General features: G+C 45.3%; 1 protein-coding gene across 4 annotated transcripts in view; it reads left to right on the forward strand.

Moving 5' to 3' along the window:
• Positions 1 to 20,899, forward strand: part of DRP2 (dystrophin related protein 2) — a 253,788-nt gene that overhangs the window by 176,791 nt on the left and 56,098 nt on the right. For all 4 annotated transcript variants that reach the window (XM_063936948.1, XM_063936945.1, XM_063936946.1 and 1 more), the window contains 6 exons: positions 3,047 to 3,204; positions 7,555 to 7,721; positions 8,711 to 8,822; positions 8,918 to 9,054; positions 10,411 to 10,476; positions 11,736 to 11,801. In XM_063936948.1, coding sequence (XP_063793018.1) covers positions 3,047 to 3,204; positions 7,555 to 7,721; positions 8,711 to 8,822; positions 8,918 to 9,054; positions 10,411 to 10,476; positions 11,736 to 11,801 — 706 coding nt within the window. The remainder of the gene's footprint in view (positions 1 to 3,046; positions 3,205 to 7,554; positions 7,722 to 8,710; positions 8,823 to 8,917; positions 9,055 to 10,410; positions 10,477 to 11,735; positions 11,802 to 20,899) is intronic.

Here is a 20,899-nt window from a genome sequence, read left to right on the forward strand (position 1 = left end):
GCATCATTGCACAAGAGTCCTGGGAAAAATGGTGGCTTATTACGAAGCGATTCCATTCGGCAGATTCCACGCAAGAACTTTTCAGTGGGATCTGCTGGACAAATGGTCCGGATCGCATTTTCAGATGCATCAGCGGATAACCCTATCTCCAAGGACAAGGGTGTCTCTCCTGTGGTGGTTACAGAGGGCTCATCTTCTAGAGGGCCGCAGATTCGGCATTCAGGATTGGATGCTGGTGACCACGGAGGCCAGCCTGAGAGGCTGGGGAGCAGTCACACAGGGAAAAAATTTCCAGGGAGTGTGATCAAGTCTGGAGATTTTTCTCCACATAAATATACTGGAGCTAAGGGCAATTTACAATGCTCTAAGCTTAGCAAGACCTCTGCTTCAAGGTCAGCCGGTATTGATCCAATGGGACAACATCACGGCAGTCGCCCACGTAAACAGACAGGGCGGCACAAGAAGCAGGAGGGCAATGGCAGAAACTGCAAGGATTTTTCGCTGGGCGGAAAATCATGTGATAGCACTGTCAGCAGTGTTCATTCCGGGAGTGGACAACTGGGAAGCAGACTTCCTCAGCAGGCACAACCTCCACCCGGGAGAGTGGGGACTTCATCGGGAAGTCTTCCACATGATTGTGAACCGTTGGAAAAGACCAAAGGTGGACATGATGGCGTCCCGCCTGAACAAAAAACTGGACAAGTATTGCGCCAGGTCAAAAGACCCTCAGGCAATAGCTGTGGACGTTCTGGTAACACCGTGGGTGTACCAGTCGGTGTATGTCTTCCCTCCTCTGCTTCTCATACCCAAGGTATTGAGAATTATAAGACGTAGAGGAGTAAGAACTATACTCGTGGCTCCGGATTGGCCAAGAAGGACTTGGTACCCGGAACTTCAAGAGATGCTCACAGAGGACTCATGGCCTCTGCCGCTAAGAAGGGACTTGCTTCAGCAAGTACCATGTCTGTTCCAAGACTTACCGCGGCTGCGTTTGACGGCATGGCGGTTGAACGCCGGATCCTAAGGGAAAAAGGCATTCCGGAAGAGGTCATTCCTACCCTGGTCAAAGCCAGGAAGGAGGTGACCGCACAACATTATCACCACATGTGGCGAAAATATGTTGCGTGGTGTGAGGCCAGGAAGGCCCCATGAAGAAATTTCAACTCGGTCGTTTCCTGTATTTCCTGCAAACAGGAGTGTCTATGGGCCTCAAATTGGGGTCCATTAAGGTTCAAATTTCGGCCCTGTCGATTTTCTTCCAGAAAGAATTGGCTTCAGTTCCTGAAGTCCAGAAGTTTGTCAAGGGAGTACTGCATATACAACCCCCTTTTGTGTCTCTAGTGGCACTGTGGGATCTCAACGTAGTTCTGGGATTCCTAAAATCACATTGGTTTAAACCGCTCAAATCTGTGGATTTGAAATATCTCACAGGGGAAGTGACCATGCTGTTGGCCCTGGCCTCGGCCAGGCGAGTGTCAGAATTGGCGGCGTTTGTCTCAAAAAAGCCCATATCTGATTGTCCATTCGGACAGGGCAGAGCTGCGGACTCATCCCCAGTTTCTCCCTAAGGTGGTGTCAGTGTTTCACCCGAACCAACTTATTGTGGTACCTGCGGCTACTAGGGACTTGGAGGACTCCAAGTTGCTAGATGTTGTCAGGGCCCTGAAAATATAGTTTCCAGGACGGCTGGAGTCAGGAAAACTGACTTGCTGTTATCCTGTATGCACCCAACAAACTGGGTGCTCTTGCTTCTAAGCAGACGATTGCTAGTTGGATGTGTAGTACAATTCAGCTTGCACATTCTGTGGCAGGCCTGCCACAGCCAAAATATGTAAATGCCCATTCCACAAGGAAGGTGGGCTCATCTTGGGCGGCTGCCCGAGGGGTCTCGGCTTTACAACTTTGCCGAGCTGATACTTGGTCAGGGGCACACCCTGACTGAGGAGGACCTGGAGTTCTCTCATTCGGTGCTGCAGAGTCATCCGCACTCTCCCGCCCGTTCGGGAGCTTTGGTATAATCCCCATGGTCCTGACGGAGTCCCCAGCATCCACTTAGGACGTCAGAGAAAATAAGAATTTACTTACCGATAATTCTATTTCTCGTAGTCCGTAGTGGATGCTGGGCGCCCATCCCAAGTGCGGATTGTCTGCAATACTTGTACATAGTTATTGTTACAAAAATTGGGTTATTATTGTTGTGAGCCATCTTTTCAGATGCTCCGCTGTTATCATGCTGTTAACTGGGTTCAGATCACAGGTTGTACAGTGTGATTGGTGTGGCTGGTATGAGTCTTACCCGGGATTCAAAATCCTTCCTTATTGTGTACGCTCGTCCGGGCACAGTATCCTAACTGAGGCTTGGAGGTGGGTCATAGGGGGAGGAGCCAGTGCACACCACCTGATCCTAAAGCTTTTACTTTTGTGCCCTGTCTCCTGCGGAGCCGCTAAACCCCCTTGGTCCTGACGGAGTCCCCAGCATCCACTACGGACTACGAGAAATAGAATTATCGGTAAGTAAATTCCTTTTTTTTTTAATTAAGCAAAAAATTAGAACATATAATTGATGTGGGAAGGAGCATTTAAGTAAAGTTAAATGTTGTAATAGCACATTTCAAGATACATTTACAGTAGCTTAAAATTTCAAAGGGATGGGGAACTCAATTTGCTCCATGCAAGCCCTCACTGCACTGCTCTTGCACATGAATGACTTGTGCAACTCAGTAAATCAGACCTATAACTATAATGGCAGCAGGAACATAGGCATATTTCTCTGCGGCACCAAGTGTCTACTTTTTTCTTTCCCCTACCGGTCATTTAATTAGTTACTCTTCCAATATAAACCCGGCTGGTGGCACATGTGGGCATATGTACATCAGCTCTTGCAGAACCCTGTAGAAATGTACTCAGCTGCCATCCCCCAATGACCACTCTGCTTGTAAACATTGCTGTAGACCTCCGCATCCCACCTCCTGTCCTGTCCTGTGCTGTGATGAGTCACATCATGTAATTATATCATTGGTTTACAACACTGTATCTCTTCCCTCAGATTTATTCTCACAGGTAGCAGGACCTGAAGAAACTTGTGATCAGCGGCAACTTGGTCTTCTTCTGCATGAAGCCATTCAGATTCCTCGCCAACTTGGAGAGGTTGCAGCTTTTGGTGGAAGCAATGTTGAACCCAGTATTAGGAGCTGCTTTCGGTTTGTAAGTGGACAAATATGTAATTGCTTGTTCTATTTGGCTTGGTCACTTTCTGTTTCACTCTATATATTATATATTAAGCTGCAGTGTATGGTAATGACAAGAATGTGCCAAACTGTGATGTCTACGTCAGTGCCGTAACTAGGCATTTTAGCGCTGTGTGCAAGAAACGACATTGGTGCCCCCCCCCCCCATGTAAGATAGGGGCAGTGCGCGCCGTAGGCGTGTGAAAAATATATAGGGGCGTGGCTTCATGGGGAAGGGGCGTGGCCACAAAATAATAGCAATTCATACTACGGTGCACAGTAGTCTCCATTATTCAAATTACGCTGCACAGTAGCGCCACTACACCAGGTAGAGCCCCTTTTATACATTATAGCAGACAGCGTCCCCCTTTTTACACATTACAGCAGGCAGCGTCCCCTTTTTACACATTACGGCTGACAGTCCCCCTTTTTACACATTACGGCAGACAGCGTCCCCCTTTTTTACACATTACAGCAGACAGCGTCCCCTTTTTTACACATTACGGCAGACAGCGTCCCCATTTTTACACATTACGGCAGCCAGTCCCCCTTTTTACACATTGCGGCAGCCAGGCCCCCTTTTTACATATTACGGCAGACTGTGTCCCCCTTTTTACACATTGCGGCAGCCAGTCCCCCTTTTTACACATTACGGCAGACAGTCCCCCTTTTTGCACATTGCGGCAGCCAGTCCCCCTTTTTACACATTACGGCAGCCAGTCCCCCTTTTTACACATTACGGCAGCCAGTCCCCCTTTTTACACATTGCGGCAGCCAGGCCCCCTTTTTACATATTACGGCAGACGGTGTACCCCTTTTTACACATTATGGCAGACGGTGTCCCCCTGAGAGAGAGAGAGAGAAAGAAAGAAAGAGAGAGAGAGAGAGAGAGATACTTACCATCTCCCCGCTGACAGGCTCCTTGTGCTGGCAGCTCCCTCGGTGCAGGCATCGGACAAGGAGGAGGAGGAGGGAGGGGGACTGGAGCCGCAGCAGCGCTATTTCATTGTTAGTAAGCGCCGCTGCAGCTGTCCCCTCTCCTTCCGTATTGGCTGCTCATCGCTGCTGTGGATACTGGGATGGAGGAACCCCTCCTCCTCCTTCTCCACTGCCCGGCGCTGCTCTCTTCTCCCTTCACAGCGCGACGGCGCACACAGCAGAGGCGGCATGTAATGAGTCAGTTTGACTCATTACATGCCGCTGGCCGTGCGCTCTCAGGGCAACTGCGCTGTGTGCCAGGCCCACTTGGCACACACATAGTTACGGCCCTGGTCTACGTAATAAGGCTTTACAGCTGTGTCTAATAGTGTAACATTTCATATTAGTAAGAAGCATTACTTTCAATCATTTGACATTTGTGGGCTAATGGTAATATTTTGCAGGGTCCTCTTCAAAACGCATATACATCTAGACGGGAGGGGGACATCTACATACGCCTGTGGTCCACAGTAACTAGTCATCAATCACTGTGGCCCCCTATACCACAATGCTGGATCAACCAGGAAGTCTTAAGCCATTCCTTGCACTGAGGGTCTGATTCACAGATGTATGCAAACCTAATTTTATCACATTTGAGTGACTACTGGGTCACCTACGCATGCTTTTAACTCGCACTTAGCATGTGTTGCAATGTTCTTTCGACGGCAGTCATAGACAGGATTTATTCGCAAAGTGATTGACAAAGGGGTGTTGTGGGTGGTAATGGAGAGTCGCAGCAAATCTCAGACGTGTTGCGCCCATTTTGGAAGCGTGTTTGAGGCTGCAAATGTGATCCTATACGTAATAGCAATGCTTCCACCGTCTTACATCCTGCAGCCATACGGCTGCTCAAAACTTCGATAATCTTTTAATCTGCAACGAATGCTGCCTCATTGTACGCAGCCGCTGGGAATAGCAAAGCCACCGGTGGGCGTCTCAATACAAATTGAGGCGACTTCCGTACAGCTGCAAATGCATTATATATCTCTGAAAAAGGGTCACTAAGATTGAGATGTATCAAAGGTTGAAAAGCTTTGAAATATTTCCCATAGCAATCGAACAGTTTCTACCTGCTATTTTACAGAAGGTGCTTAGTACATTATAGCTAGAGACGAATATTTGGAATAGCATTGAGATGGGCGCTACCTAGGGAAGATGCACTGCTGTATGTGCATCTGTAGCATGCATGATTTACCTGGGGAAATGCACTGCTGTATGTGCATCTGTAGCATGCATGATTTACCTGGGGAGATGCACTGCTGTATGTGCATCTGTAGCATGCATGAATTACCGGGGAGATGCACTGCTGTATGTGCATCCATCCATAGCATGCATGAATTACATGGGAGATGCACTGCTGTATGCGCATCCATAGTATGCATGAATTACTGGGGAGATGCACTGCTGTATGTGCATCTATATGATGCATGAATTACCGGGGAAATGCACTGCTGTATGTGCATCCATAGAATGCATGAATTACCGGGGAGATGCACTGCTGTATGTGCATCTATATCATGCATGACGTACCAGGGAGATGCACTGTATATGTGCATCTATATCATGCATGAATTACCTGGGGAGATACACTGCTGCAAGGGCGTAGCTACCATAGGTGCAGGCAGTGCAGCTGCTTTGGGGCCCAGAGCTGAGAGGGGGCCACCTTCCCTGTCAAAGTTACTTGTGTTATATACATTTTTCGCCATTGGGTGGTACATAGGGGTCCTTTCAAACTTTTTCCTTGGGGCCTGCAATATATCTAAGTATACCCCTGGACATGCTAATTGTAGTGTAGTAAAAAATGAACTGAAGGGCATTATGATGTTATATAATTTGAACTGGGGTACTGTAATGAGGCACAATATGATCGGGGAGCACTATATACCATAATGTGAATTGGGTATACTGTGCAGCATAATGTGTACTAGCAGCTCTGAAATGTGACATAGGGTGCACTTATCGCACTACTGCGATTCATAAAAGGAACTAGAGCACTGCTATGGGGCATAACATTAAATAAGGCTCTACTATGGTTCAGAAAATGAACTAGGGCACTATTATAGGGCATAAAATGAACAACTGCTACAGAGAAGTGTCTCTCTAGAAGCATTGGGACGGGGCCCCTTCAAAATTTTGTTATGGGGCCCACAAAGTTCTGGCTATGCCCCTGCACTGCTGCATGTGCATCCGTAGCATGCATGATTTACCTGGGGAGATGCACTGCTGTGTATGTGCATCTGTAGCATGCATGAATTACCGGGGAGATGCACTGCTGTATGTGCATCTATATCATGCATGAATTACCGAGGAGATGCACTGCTGTGTGTGCATCCATAGCATGCATGAATTACCGGGGAGATACACTGCTGTATGTGCATCTATAACATGCATGAATTACCGGGGAGATGCACTGCTGTATGTGCATCCGTAGCATGCATGATTTACCTGGGGAGATGCACTGCTGTATGTGCATCTATAGCATGCATGAATTACCGGGGAGATGCACTGCTGTATGTGCATCTATAACATGCATGAATTACCAAGGACATGCACTGCTATGTCTGTATCTCTCTCAGACATAGTTGCAAAGTAATTGCAATAATATAAACAATATACGTAAAGTAGACAATTTATTTTAAAATATTGTTCATAAAAGTAAAGGTGTAAAAAGTGTAGAGTTTAAAACTTAATTCAAATGTCAGTGACATGTAAATAACACAAATCTTAATTAACGCATAAATGGCATTGGGGTTTGTGAACTTAAAATGAAAAAAAAAAAAAAAACAACGGATACATAAAAAACTGCTGTGGATCATACCCAACAGAAGATGTAGGAGTCGTAGGTGGCGAATGGCAGAGTATTTCCAGATAATACCCTGCTTTAGCTCCCAGGCAATCCAGACACAGGTACTGTAAATACCTCTAGTTGGGATACTGGAGGTCACAATGCAAACGCCAAAATCCCGACTAGCGATGAAATGCCGCCGTCGGAATACCGGTGACACAGGCTATTCTCCCTTTGTGGGAGTCCACGACAACCATAGAGGGAGAATATAACCTGTGGGGAGCGCAGCGAGCCACTGTGCCCGCAGCGTGGGCACACTTGCTCCGCTGCCAGCATACTGGTGGCTAGGATGCTGCTGTCAGTATACTGACGGCCGCCAGTAATTCATGCTGAACCCATAATAAGTGTTTATTTTCCATAATCACTTCTGCTTTTCGGACATTTAAATGGCTTCTATCCTGTGTGACTGCTCTGGTGTCTAACAAGATTTAACTTAGAATAAAGGTTAGAGGTTTTACTTATTATCTTGATCACAAGTGACTGCAATATTTCTACTTTTAATAGGGCAACGGAACAGCATTACTGGAGCTTTCCCAATTCCTGGAGTGGGGAAGTTTGGAGCCACAGTCTTTGGTATGGCTTCCGGTTTTACATCGTGTGACGATGGCTGAGACAGTGAAACATCAGACAAAGTGTTCCATCTGTAAACAGTGTCCAATAAAGGGATTTAGGTGTGTACAAGGATGCTGTATATGTCTAGTTTAATTGTACAAAAATGCACCTCTGATACAAAGGGACCATGAAGTTACCTGCGACTATTTTTTAGTTCTAAACATATATTTTAAACTAGAGATGTGTGGTTTGGTTCTTCAGACATCTGAATCTACTCAAATTTTGTAGATCCAAACAGATTCAAAGCCTCAGTTTGGATCTTACGGCGATTCAGATCTTAAATCCAGATTTGGGGTTTTGGATTGCAAAAATTACATTATTTTAGCTATTTTTATTAATGATTATCATTTTAGTTATCAATGAATTCAAACCAAACCAATTCACAGGGGTCCGCACATATCTCTATTTTAAACTTCATCAATTTCATGTTCTGTTTTCCAGTTTGTCTAAATTATTTTGTGTTTATAACCTTATCTAAACATACTTTCCAGGACATTTACATATCATTAGTAAAAATATTAAAAAGGACATGACCCTGATCAGGAGATCTTACAATCTTGTGGGAAAAAAAGGACAGATCTGAGACACGAGGAGCAGTGAAGATTAGAACAGTACTAAGGGTACCAATGCGCATATTATATGTGGACGTAATGTAGGCATTACAGTAGTTAAGAGATGGCATTGACCATAGGTGCAGTAGGTAGCAGCATGGGAGTCTTATAGGCAGGGACATGGTTGGGTAGCTCTAAGAGGGTTTGAAGAAGAGCATTATGAGAGGAGTGGTGATGTTTGTGGCTTTGTAGGTGTACGCGAGTCATTTGATTTGTATTTTGGAGAATATAGGGAACTAGTGTTGGTGGTGTAGAGGTATAAAGAAACCATGCCCTAGGGATGGGAACAGCCTAGTATTAGTTGCAGCCTTATTATACTGAAGGTATAACATAACATATACCTTTATTAGGTAACTAGACATAGATCATGACTAAAGTGTTCCCCAGTCTAGATTTATTATACCATTTCATTAACGTGGCTATATCTGGCCTTCCAGGTATCGAAGTCTAAAACAATTTGGGGTGGATATCTGCCAGTCCTGTTTCCTGACTGGACAAGCTGGGAAAGGAAACAAGCTCCACTATCCAATCATGGAATATTACACAACGGTATATAATAATATTTTTTTCCGTATTTATTTATTTATGGTGGTCATGTTATATTTTTGAATACAACTGTAATTAAATTTGTATTTCGTTTGCAGACAACCTCCGGAGAGAAAATGAGGGATTTTGCCACCACTCTCAAGAATAAATTTAGAACTCGTCAGTATTTTAGTCGACATCCCCAGCGAGGCTATCTACCTGTGCAGTCTGTGCTTGAAGCTGAAGTTATTGACACGTGAGACATTCATCTTCTTAATTAGCATTACAAGCTACTATATAATATGTATATTAATAAAATGTACACTTTAAATGTATATTTTATTTTATAATTCTTAGGAATTTAAAATAACAAGAACAATAAATGTTACACCCAAAGGATCAAGAATTTACCCTGTAACTAAAATGAGATAAAGTAAATAATAATTCTAAAGCTTTTCCAGCTGTAGGGCCTCTTCACCAGGAGACTACAAATGAAGCTATATACACACACAAACCTTCTGAAATGCAACCAAGGCAGAGAGAATACATGTATTCAGTATTAACAACTTCAAAGTTAAACAATAGACATTCATTTTGCCAGCTGTCAGGATACCGATGCCAGAATTCCCGACACCTGGTGAAATACCGGCGGTCTTGATCCAGCCACCACCCGAGGGGTAATATAACCCTGTGACGACAGGGCCCGAGGCGTGGCGAACGCAGTGATCCCGCGAGGGGACATGCTGCGTTTGCCATCGGTAGTCAGACTGTCGGGATCCTGCCGTCAGTTTCCTGACCGCCGGGATCCGACAGCCGGCATATCATACTGAATCCAGTGAAACAGGCATTTGTCAGGGAACATAAAGTAGACAGGAGCTGTTAAGTATCAGGTTATGTGCTGATACAGGGCCTAATTCATATTTGTATACCCGATGGTTTACATACAAAGACAATATTTGGGAATCTGCGCAGGCGCAAGACCCATTGTGCAGATGTGCAGACCGGGTCATGTGATATTGATCTCAGGCCCCCTGTCAGCCGCAGCATGATTGACATGCTGCAGCATTTGTGATGTGGTGCGGGAGCAGGGTTTGCGTTTTCGGACACAAACTTCCTGGACCCAGGTGTTCGAATCCTATGGCCAGCCTGGCTGGTGCCTGAAACCATCACAAATTGTGACCACAAATCGTAATGATAGTCGAAGTGGTGACCCGAGACTGTGTCCTCAAAATGCAGCACTCGGATCTCACAAATGCTAGCATGTGGGGTCTATGTCCTACAGATGCTTCCTGTTGCAGCTTCCTTGCAGCTGTACAAGTCCATACAATCATGAATTAGGCCCACAGACAGAAGTTGTAGGTCACCATAATCATTTAACATACTAATTAAGTAATGTTGTTTTATACTTTGTGATTGATAATTAGACATATTGAGCTCAAATTATCCATATTTGCAAAATTTCACATTTTCACAGATTTTTCTTGGATTTCTCATCCTGCATTTCTTTTTTAAAGTTGCAGTATTCATTACTAGGGACAGCAAAAATGTCATATTCAGGTGTCTGTTTCTTATATATGCTTTCTTCTAATAATACATTGTTACCATATTTCAGACCATTGTCCTCTCCAATGCTTCCGCATGCGGATACACATTCAAGGATAGAGCACTTTGCTAGCAGGTCTGTACTAAGATGACAAGATAAATGCCTCTGTGAGTGTTTGTTGGGAGGTTTTGGTATCATTATTGAGCAACTATGCCAGGCCTGGCCAACCTGTGGCTCTCCAGCTGTTAGAAAACTACATGTCCCAGCATGCCTTGCCACAGTTTTGCTATTAGAGAAAGTTAAAACTCTGGCAGAGCATGCTGGGATGTGTAGTTTCACAACAGCTGGAGAGCCACAGGTTGGCCAGACCTGAACTATGCAATAGTCCAGAGCAGAGGTGTGGTATGAGTTGCCAGCGGCCAGCATACCGGCGCCGGCTTGCCGACAGCGGGGCGAGCGCAAATGAGCCCCTTGCGGGCGCACCACGCTATCTATTCTCCCTCCAGGGGGGTCGTGGACCCCCAAGAGGGAGAAAAGGTGTCGGTATGCCGGTTATCGGGATTTCAGCGCCGGTATACTGTGCGCCGGGATCCCAACAACTGGTATACTGAATACCACCCCAGAGCAGGCTGTCTATGTGCATTAATGTGTCTACAGATAACATTTTTGTATTTTTTTGTATTTTGAAACTTAACACTTTGCTGTAATTGTTGTAAAGAATGGGTTCGGTGGTATACCACAAGTAGCGTACCTGACATATTTAGTTGGGACTTCCACTGACTGCTCTATACAATATACTCAGCTAGTTTCACATGTACAGTATGTGTATTTTGTTAAATTGTCATTAATGAACATTTTGTCAGAATTCCTGATTTTATACAATTTTATGTAACAAATAAAAGATAGGAAGGGATACTAATGATAAGTCTGGCCACCTAAAACAATATTCAGGATAATGAAAACCATGTAATATACAGATTAGCTGCAAAACAGATCCTACCTACATAATTATACATGTCATTACTAAAAGGGATGAATTGGCAACCTTGCTCAAAAGCAGAAGTTTGGTGTCCTCTATGGTTACACATATGTTGTGCTTTTTGTATACTTTTATTAAGCCCAAGTCTCAATGGAAATAGGGAGAGATATAATATCTGAACCTGTGTTTGGACATACAGTAGCTGAATATTATTTCCATAGATACTCACTACAGCTGTATGACAGAAAGTGATCTTTCACGTTCTCTGAACAGCCATAATATTTCAGAATATAATCAGGAATAATTTTTCTTACAGTTTGCGGGAAGGAAGGAAGGAAAGAAATCAACATTGCTAATACTTGATAAACTGTTCCCAAATAATGAAACCCTTTTTCTCCCATTACTTTTTGTGCAGACTTGCTGAGATGGAAAGTCAGAACTGTTCCTTCTTCAGTGACAGCCTTTCTCCTGATGACAGCCTGTAAGTTCTCTCCATCTTCCTGACATCATTTCATTGGTTACATTCTCTATTACCATGAATATAATATCAGAATAAGATTATGCCCCATTTACTATTTGCTTTAGTTATAAATTCAATTAAAATATGTATCTACAAGACCAAATTTGCTAGTAATAATAACTATGAATGTGTGCGGCGTGCTGCTTTTGTGACCGCTAAGGCGCAGTGCCTCGCTGTACAACAACCTCTCAGGACGGTGGTCCTGCAGTGGGGAAGCGGCTCTAATGCCTGAATAGACCGTCTTCCCCCTAACTCCCACAATGCAGGTATGCGGTTGCCCAAACAGCATACCAAAAATAATAACGTTTGAAAAGAAACTGAAGAAAACTCTCTGGAGCTGCAGAGTGTGCATCCTCTCCTGAGGGCACTTTTTTTCTAAACTGCCTGTGGGAGGGGGCATAGAGGGGAGGAGCCAGTACACCCAGTTGAAGAAATTTAAAGTGTATCGTCTCCTTTGGACCCCGTCTATACCCATCGTACTAATTCCCCAATATCCCTTATGGCTGCTAGAGAAATACTCTCTCACATCTTCTTAGGGCTGCTTGTATCTTACACTTAATAGATTTATGAAAGTTTCTAAAAATTAAAAGTGGAGGGGTTATCCATAGCAACCAATCAGATTGCTGCTATAATTTCTCTGACGTCCTAGTGGATGCTAGGAACTCCATAAGGACCATGGGGAATAGACGGGCTCCGCAGGAGACTGGCACTCTAAAAGAAAGATTAGGTACTATCTGGTGTGCACTGGCTCCTCCCTCTATGCCCCTCCTCCAGACCTCAGTTAGATTTCTGTGCCCGGCCGAGCTGGATGCACACTAGGGGCTCTCCTGGGCTCCTAGAAAGAAAGTATATGTTAGGTTTTTTATTTTACAGTGAGACCTGCTGGCAACAGGCTCACTGCAACGAGGGACTAAGGAGAGAAGAAGCTAACCTACCTGCTTGCAGCTAGCTTGGGCTTCTTAGGCTACTGGACACCATTAGCTCCAGAGGGATCGACCGCAGGACCCGTCCTTGGTGTTCGTTCCCGGAGCCGCGCCGCCGTCCCCCTTACAGAGCCAGAAGCATGAAGATGGTCCAGAAAATCGGCGGCAGAAGACTTCAGTCTTCACCAAGGTAGCGCACAGCACTGCAGCTGTGCGCCATTGCTCCTCATACACACTTCACACTCCGGTCACTGAGGGTGCAGGGCGCTGTGGGGGGGCGCCCTGAGCAGCAATAAAAACACCTTGGCTGGCAAAATAATCACAATATATAGCCCGAGAGGCTATATATGTGATAATTACCCCTGCCAGAATCCATAAAAAAGCGGGAGAAAAGTCCACGAAAAAGGGGTGGAGCTATCTCCCTCGGCACACTGGCGCCATTTTCTCTTCACAGTGTAGCTGGAAGACAGCTCCCCAGGCTCTCCCCTGTAGTTTTCAGGCTCAAAGGGTTAAAAAGAGAGGGGGGGCACTAAATTTAGGCGCAATATTGTTTATACAAGCAGCTATTGGGGAAAATTCACTCAGTGATAGTGTTTATCCCTACATTATATAGCGCTCTGGTGTGTGCTGGCATACTCTCTCTCTGTCTCCCCAAAGGGCTGTGTGGGGTCCTGTCCTCAGTCAGAGCATTCCCTGTGTGTGTGCGGTGTGTCGGTACGGCTGTGTCGACATGTTTGATGATGAGGCTTATGTGGAGGCGGAGCAGATGCCGATAAATGGGATGTCGCCCCCTGTGGGGCCGACACCAGAGTGGATGGATAGGTGGAAGGTATTAACCGACAGTGTCAACTCCTTACATAAAAGGCTGGATGACGTAACAGCTGTGGGGCAGCCGGCTTCTCAGCCCGCGCCTGCCCAGGCGTCTCAAAGGCCATCAGGGGCTCAAAAAACGCCCGTTACCTCAGATGGCAGACACAGATGTCGACACGGAGTCTGACTCCAGTGTCGACGAGGTTGAGACATATACACAATCCACTAGGAACATCCGTTGCATGATCTCGGCAATAAAAATTGTGTTACACATTTCTGACATTAACCCAAGTACCACATAAAAGGGGTTTTATGTTTGGGGAGAAAAAGCAGCCGGTGTTTTGTTCTCCCATCAGATGAGTGAATGAAGTGTGTGAAGAAGCGTGGGTTCCCCCGATAAGAAACTGGTAATTTCAAAAAAATTACTGCTGGCGTACCCTTTCCCGCCAGAGGATAGGTCACGTTGGGAGATATCCCCTAGGGTGGATAAGGCGCTCACACGTTTGTCATAAAAGGTGGCACTGCCGTCTTAGGATACGGCCACTTTGAAGGAGCCTGCTGATAAAAAGCAGGAGGCTATCTTGAAGTCTGTATATACACACTCAGGTATTATACTGAGACCTGCAATTGCCTCAGCATGAATAGTGCTGCTGCAGCAGGGTCTGATACCCTGTCAGATAATATTAATACCCTAGACAGGGAGAATATGGTGCTAACATAGAGCATATTAATGACGTAGTCTTATATATGAGGGATGCACAGAGGGATATTTGCCGGCTGGCGTCCAGAATTAATGCAAGGTCCATTCTGCCAGGAGGGTATTAGAGACCCGGCAGTGGACAGGTGATGCTGCCTTTAAAAGGCACATGGAGATTATGCCTTATAAGGGTGAGGAATTGTTTGGGGATGGTCTCTGGGACCTTGTATCCACAGCAACAGCTGGGAAGAAAAATTTCTACCTCAGGTTTCCTCACACCCTAAGAAAGCACTGTATTATCGGGTACAGTCCTTTCGGCTTCAGAAAAGCAAGGGGGCCAAAGGTGTTTCCTTTCTGCACAAGGGAAGAAGGAAAAAGCTGCACAGACAGCCAGTTCCCAGGATCAGAAATCCTCCCCCGCTTCCTCTGAGTCCACAGCATGACGCTCGGGCTCCACAGACAGGTGCGGTGGGGGCGCGTCTCGGGAACTTCAGGGACCAGTGGGCTTGCCCACAGGTGAATAACTGGGTTCTGCAAGTAGTATCACAGGGATACAAGCTGGAGTTCGAGGCGACTCCCCCTCGCCGTTACCTCACATCAGCCTTGCCTGCTGCCCTTGGATATAGGGAGTTAGTACTGGCGGCAATTCACAAGCTGTACTTCCAGCAGGTGAAATCAAGGTATCCCTCCTTCAACAAGGCCGGGGTTACTATTCCAAAAATGTTGTGGTACCGAAACCAGACGGTTCGGTGAGACCCATTCTAAAATTGAAATCCTTGAACACTTATATACGAAGGTTCAAGTTCAAAATGGAATCGCTCAGGGCGATTATTGCAAGCCTGGAGAATTTCAGGGTATCACTGGACATCAAGGATGCTTACCTGCATGTCCCTATTTACCCTCCTCACCAGGAGTACCTCAAAATTGTGGTACAGAATTGTCATTACCAATTCCAGACGTTGCCGTTGGTCTGTCCCCGGCACCGAGGGTATTTACCAAAGTAATGGGCGAAAGAATTATCCAGTACTTGGACAATCTCCTTATAAAGGCGAGGTCCAGGGAGCAGTTGTTTGTCAGAGTAGCACTATCTCGGGAAGTGCTACAACAGCACGGCTGGATTCTGAATATTCCAAAGTCGCAGCTGGTTCCTACGACGCATCTACTGTTCCTGGGGATGGTTCTGGACACAGAACAGAAAAAAGTGTTTCTCCCGCAGGAGAAAGCCAAGGAGCTGTCATCTCTAGTCAGAGGCCTCCTGAAACCAAAACAGGTGTCGGTGCATCACTGCACGCGAGTCCTGGAAAAAATGGTAGCTTCCTACGAAGCAGTTCCATTCGGCAGGTTCCATGCAAGAACTTTTCAGTGGGACCTCTTGGACGGGATCGCATCTTCAGATGCATCGGCTGATAACCCTGTCTCCAAGGACCAGGGTGTCTCTGCTGTGGTGGCTGCAGAGTGCTCATCTTCTAGAGGGCCGCAGATTCGGCATACAGGACTGGGTCCTGGTGATCACGGATGCCAGCCTTCGAGGCTGGGGGGCAGTCACACAGGGAAAAAATTTCCAAGGACTTTGGTCAAGTCAGGAGTCGTCCCTACACATAAATATTCTGGAACTGAGGGCCATTTACAATGCCCTAAGTCAGGCAAGACCTCTGCTTCAAAACCAGCCGGTACTGATCCAATCAGATAACATCACTGCAGTCGCCCATGTAAACCGACAGGGCGGCACAAGAAGCAGGATGGCGTGGCAGAAGCCACAAGGATTCTCCGATGGGCGGAAAATCACGTCTTAGCACTGTCAGCAGTGTTCATTCCGGGAGTGGACAACTGGGAAGCAGACTTCCTCAGCAGACACGACCTACACCCGGGAGAGTGGGGACTTCATCCAGAAGTCTTCAAACTGTTGGTAAACCGTTGGGAAAGGCCACAGGTGGACATGATGGCGTCCCGCCTAAACAAAAAGCTAAAGAGATATTGCGCCAGGTCAAGGGACCCTCAGGCGATAGCTGTGGACGCTCTAGTGACACCGTGGGTGTACCAGTCGGTTTATGTGTTCCCTCCTCTGCCTCTCATACCAAAGGTACTGAGAATAATAAGAAGGCAAGGAGTAAGAAAGATACTCGTGGTTCCGGATTGGCCAAGAAGAGCTTGGTACCCAAAACTTCAAGAAATGATATCAGAGGACCCATGGCCTCTACCGCTCAGGCAGGATCTGTTACAGCAGGGGCCCTGTCTGTTCCAAGACTTCCCGCGGCTGCGTTTGACGGCATGGCGGTTGAATTCCGGATCCTAAAGGAAAAGGGCATTCCGGAGGAAGTCATTCCTACGCTGATAAAAGCCAGGAAAGAAGTAACCGCAAACCATTATCACCGTATTTGGCGAAAATATGTTGTGTGGTGTGAGGCCAGGAAGGCCCCTACAGAGGAATTTCAGCTGGGTCGTTTTCTGCACTTCCTACAGTCGGGAGTGACTATGGGCCTAAAAATTGGGTTCCATTAAGGTCCAGATTTCGGCTCTGTCGATTTTCTTCCAGAAAGAACTGGCTTCACTGCCTGAAGTTCAGACATTTGTAAAGGGAGTGCTACATATTCAGCCCCTTTTGTGCCTCCTTTGGCACCTTGGGATCTCAACGTGGTGTTGAGTTTCCTGAAATCACATTGGTTTGAGCCACTTAAAACTGTGGATCTGAAATATCTCACGTGGAAAAAAGTGGTCATGTTATTGGCCTTGGCTTCGGCCAGGCGTGTGTCAGAATTGGCGGCTTTGTCATGTAAAAGCCCTTATCTGATTTTCCATATGGATAGGGCAGAATTGAGGACTCGTCCCCAGTTTCTCCCTAAGGTGGTATCAGCTTTTCACTTGAACCAACCTATTGTAGTGCCTGCGGCTACTAGGGGCTTGGAAGATTCCAAGTTACTGGACGTAGTCAGGGCCTTGAAAATGTATGTTTCCAGGACGGCTGGAGTCAGGAAAACTGACTCGCTTTTTATCCTGTAGGCACCCAACAAACTAGGTGCTCCTGCTTCTGAGCAGACTATTGCTCGCTGGATTTGTAGCACAATTCCGCTGGCGCATTCTGCGGCTGGATTGCCGCATCCTAAATCAGTAAAAGCCCATTCCACAAGGAAAGTGGGATCATCTTGGGCGGCTGCCCGAGGGGTCTCGGCTTTACAACTTTGCCGAGCTGCAACTTGGTCAGGGGCAAACACGTTTGCTAAATTCTACAAATTTGATACCCTGGCTGAGGAGGACCTTGAGTTCTCTCATTCGGTGCTGCAGAGTCATCCGCACTCACCCGCCCGTTTGGGAGCTTTGGTATAATCCCCATGGTCCTTACGGAGTTCCCAGCATCCACTAGGACGTCAGAGAAAATAAGATTTTACTCACCGGTAAATCTATTTCTCGTAGTCCGTAGTGGATGCTGGGCGCCCATCCCAAGTGCGGATTGTCTGCAATACTTGTATGTAGTTATTGCCTAACTAAGGGTTATTGTTGAGCCATCTGTTGAGAGGCTCAGTTATATTTCATACTGTTAACTGGGTGTAGTATCACGAGTTATACGGTGTGATTGGTGTGGCTGGTATGAGTCTTACCCGGGATTCAAAATCCTTCCTTATTGTGTCAGCTCTTCCGGGCACAGTATCCTAATTGAGGTCTGGAGGAGGGGCATAGAGGGAGGAGCCAGTGCACACCAGATAGTACCTAATCTTTCTTTTAGAGTGCCCAGTCTCCTGTGGAGCCCGTCTATTCCCCATGGTCCTTACGGAGTTCCCAGCATCCACTACGGACTACGAGAAATAGATTTACCGGTGAGTAAAATCTTATTTTCTGTATTGCATTGTAGAAAATGATAGACAAAATTTGATTGGTTGCTATGGGCAACATCTCCACTAGTCTGTTTTAGAAGCTTTAATAACTCTACACCTTTGACTACTATCTGATTCTACCTCTCAATTCCGCTTATACAGCATCCGTCATATCTGTACCCATCTATTCCCTGCCATGCTTGGTCAGACTCTTCCCCCAGACTTTAAATCTTTATGTGCTCTCTTAAAAAAACAAACACCTTTTTATTACAGCCTAAGCTACTCTCACATAAGTACCGTACTCTCATCCTTCTAGATAGTAATCTCTCACATGAAGGGACTTCCAGCCTTCTGTTTGCACATCTGCCTTAATTTTATCTACATGTATATATATCCCTGTTTTACGGATGCTCTGTTTTCCCCATTGTGCAATGCACCTTTCAAACCAATGATGATATTAAAAAAAATGATACTCTAGACCTAGTACTCTAATCTTATGTATGTACGTACATGGGCAGAGTAGTGATTGAAGGATGGAAGACAACTTAAGCCCAGTCTGGGTATGATCAACATATATAGGGGTCTATTTACTAAGCCCTGGAGAGAGATAAAGTGAATGGAGATAAAGTACCAGCAAACCAGGTTCTAACAGTCATTTTTCAAACACAGCCTGTGACATGGCATTTAGGAGCTGATTTGCAGGTACTTAATCTCTGTCCCCTTTATCTCTGACTGTATTAGTAAATAAACCCAATAGGGTCTAATTCTGAGTCCTGATTGTTAAAGCTCAGAGACAGTATAGAATCAGATGCAGGGTCTGTGAAATCAAGTGGGCGTTCCTATAAGACAACAGGGTAGTGGCGAAGATCATGCGTGTCACTGAAAGCGTCTACGTCTAAGGACGCATAGCCACTCCACAGGAAACCATACTCAAAGGAAAATATTGCACCTGCCTTAGGGCTGATACAAGTTTTGATGATACAACCGATGGTGCATCTAAAGCTGCACAGTGATGGAAATGGACTGTCTCAAGATGCTGCAAGTGTGCATCTCAGTTGAGTAAAAATCGTCCAACTGCATCTGACTCAGGCCAGTAACCACACACTGCAGAGATTATTATTGGGTCATGTCCTCTCCAAACTTTTTATTAATGGCTTTGTCTAGAAAACAAGACTATATCCTGAAGAAACGATTATTCTGTAGCTAGTAACTATTCTATGTGGTGATGAGCTAGGCACAATAGCATGCTGGGCTATAAAAGGGTTGAGTATGAAATCCCAGTGGTCAGAATCCTGACGCTGAGAATGCCGATGGTTTCCGGGTAAGTATTCTACTCCTAACTGTCCCCTCCCGCAGTCTAACCCTGATCGCCCCCCCCCTCCCCTCCCCACGGCACCCAGTGTGGTAACCACTGCTCTAAACTCATGTGGATTACATTATGCTTGATTGTTCTTCACTGTATACGGTAGACTTTATTTGACATTTATCCTCTTGCTTATACAGGTTTCATTGTGACTGAGCATGCTTTTATGATTTCTTAATTAAAGATCTTTCATTTTTTTATGCTAGTTCTTTGAATTATTTCTCTTTTTATGTATATGATTTTTTAATTTCAACTACACTCATTTTTAACATACCAAATTAAAGGTGGTAGTCCAATGGGTAGACTTAGACTCAGGTTTGCGGAGAGCTGAGAGGGGTTCGGGTACTGAGGGGGGTGGAGAGGAATGTGAGCCCCCTCCAAAAATAATTTAAAAGAATATCCAGGAGTTGTGGCTAAGCCCCCTCCAAATAAATCTGTGTAATTCATGTGTGTCTTAATTTATTAAAGGGATATTTGGCTACCCTATACCCAGTATAAGCCCCTGCTGCTTATACTGTTACTCTGCATAATGTAACACTAGTTTCGAGGCAGGCAACCCCCATAAAGGTTAAGTCAGTGGTTCCCAAACTGGGTCGCCCCAGGGCACTGTGTTGGTAGCCTAGGACCAATTCAAATTATTTATGGTCAATGTAATAGGCCAAACCAATGCTGGTGGCTTCCAATCAGAATATATATGGACAAACAGAAATGAATCCTGTCCCTCACCACATAACCGAACCTAAGGGTGACATATAAACACAATTTAGTTAATTTAATATTTATTCTGATTAAGAAACTTTTGGCCTGGGGGTGCCGTGAAAAAGATTCTGATACTGTAGGGTGCCGTGATTCAAATAAGTTTGGAAACCATTGGGATAAAAATACATGGGATAAAATTGCTTAGTTATGTTTATATTGGGAACAAAAGCTGTATCAGAGACTTTTAAATTTATATATATACAGTATATATATATATATATCAGTAAATTGAAAGCTTTTGTGTAATAAAATTTAGTACCAAGGATCACACAGAGGACAAAGGTTCATCAGTTACGAATGTAGGAAAGGTTTGCCCATCAGAATAGGAAGGGGTACTGTAAGGGGGTTACAATGTGATATCTCTAGGCAGTCATTTCAAATTCACTAACAGAATTAAAAGTACATTGGATGTCTTGGTTTTAATAAATGGTAATGGAGTTATAAGTATAAAAGGACAGTAAGAGGTGATTGATCCAAAGGAATTTATCAGAATACTATTTTTGGGGCTAATAAAGATTTTTGTTTCCCCTTTGAAGCTAAATTGGTAACTGTGGTGGTACGGTACTGGGATTTTTGTTTTGCTTAGCTCAGCATCAGCACAATTGCAGTTTATGACAGTCTGAATTTGTTGGATCTGTGTTCCAGAATATCTGGTATACTCTTGAATTTTGGAGAGGTCTCCTACACTAGCAAGAGAGTAA

The sequence above is a fragment of the Pseudophryne corroboree genome, chromosome 8 (genome assembly GCF_028390025.1).
Source record: "Pseudophryne corroboree isolate aPseCor3 chromosome 8, aPseCor3.hap2, whole genome shotgun sequence".
Lineage (NCBI taxonomy): Eukaryota > Metazoa > Chordata > Amphibia > Anura > Myobatrachidae > Pseudophryne > Pseudophryne corroboree.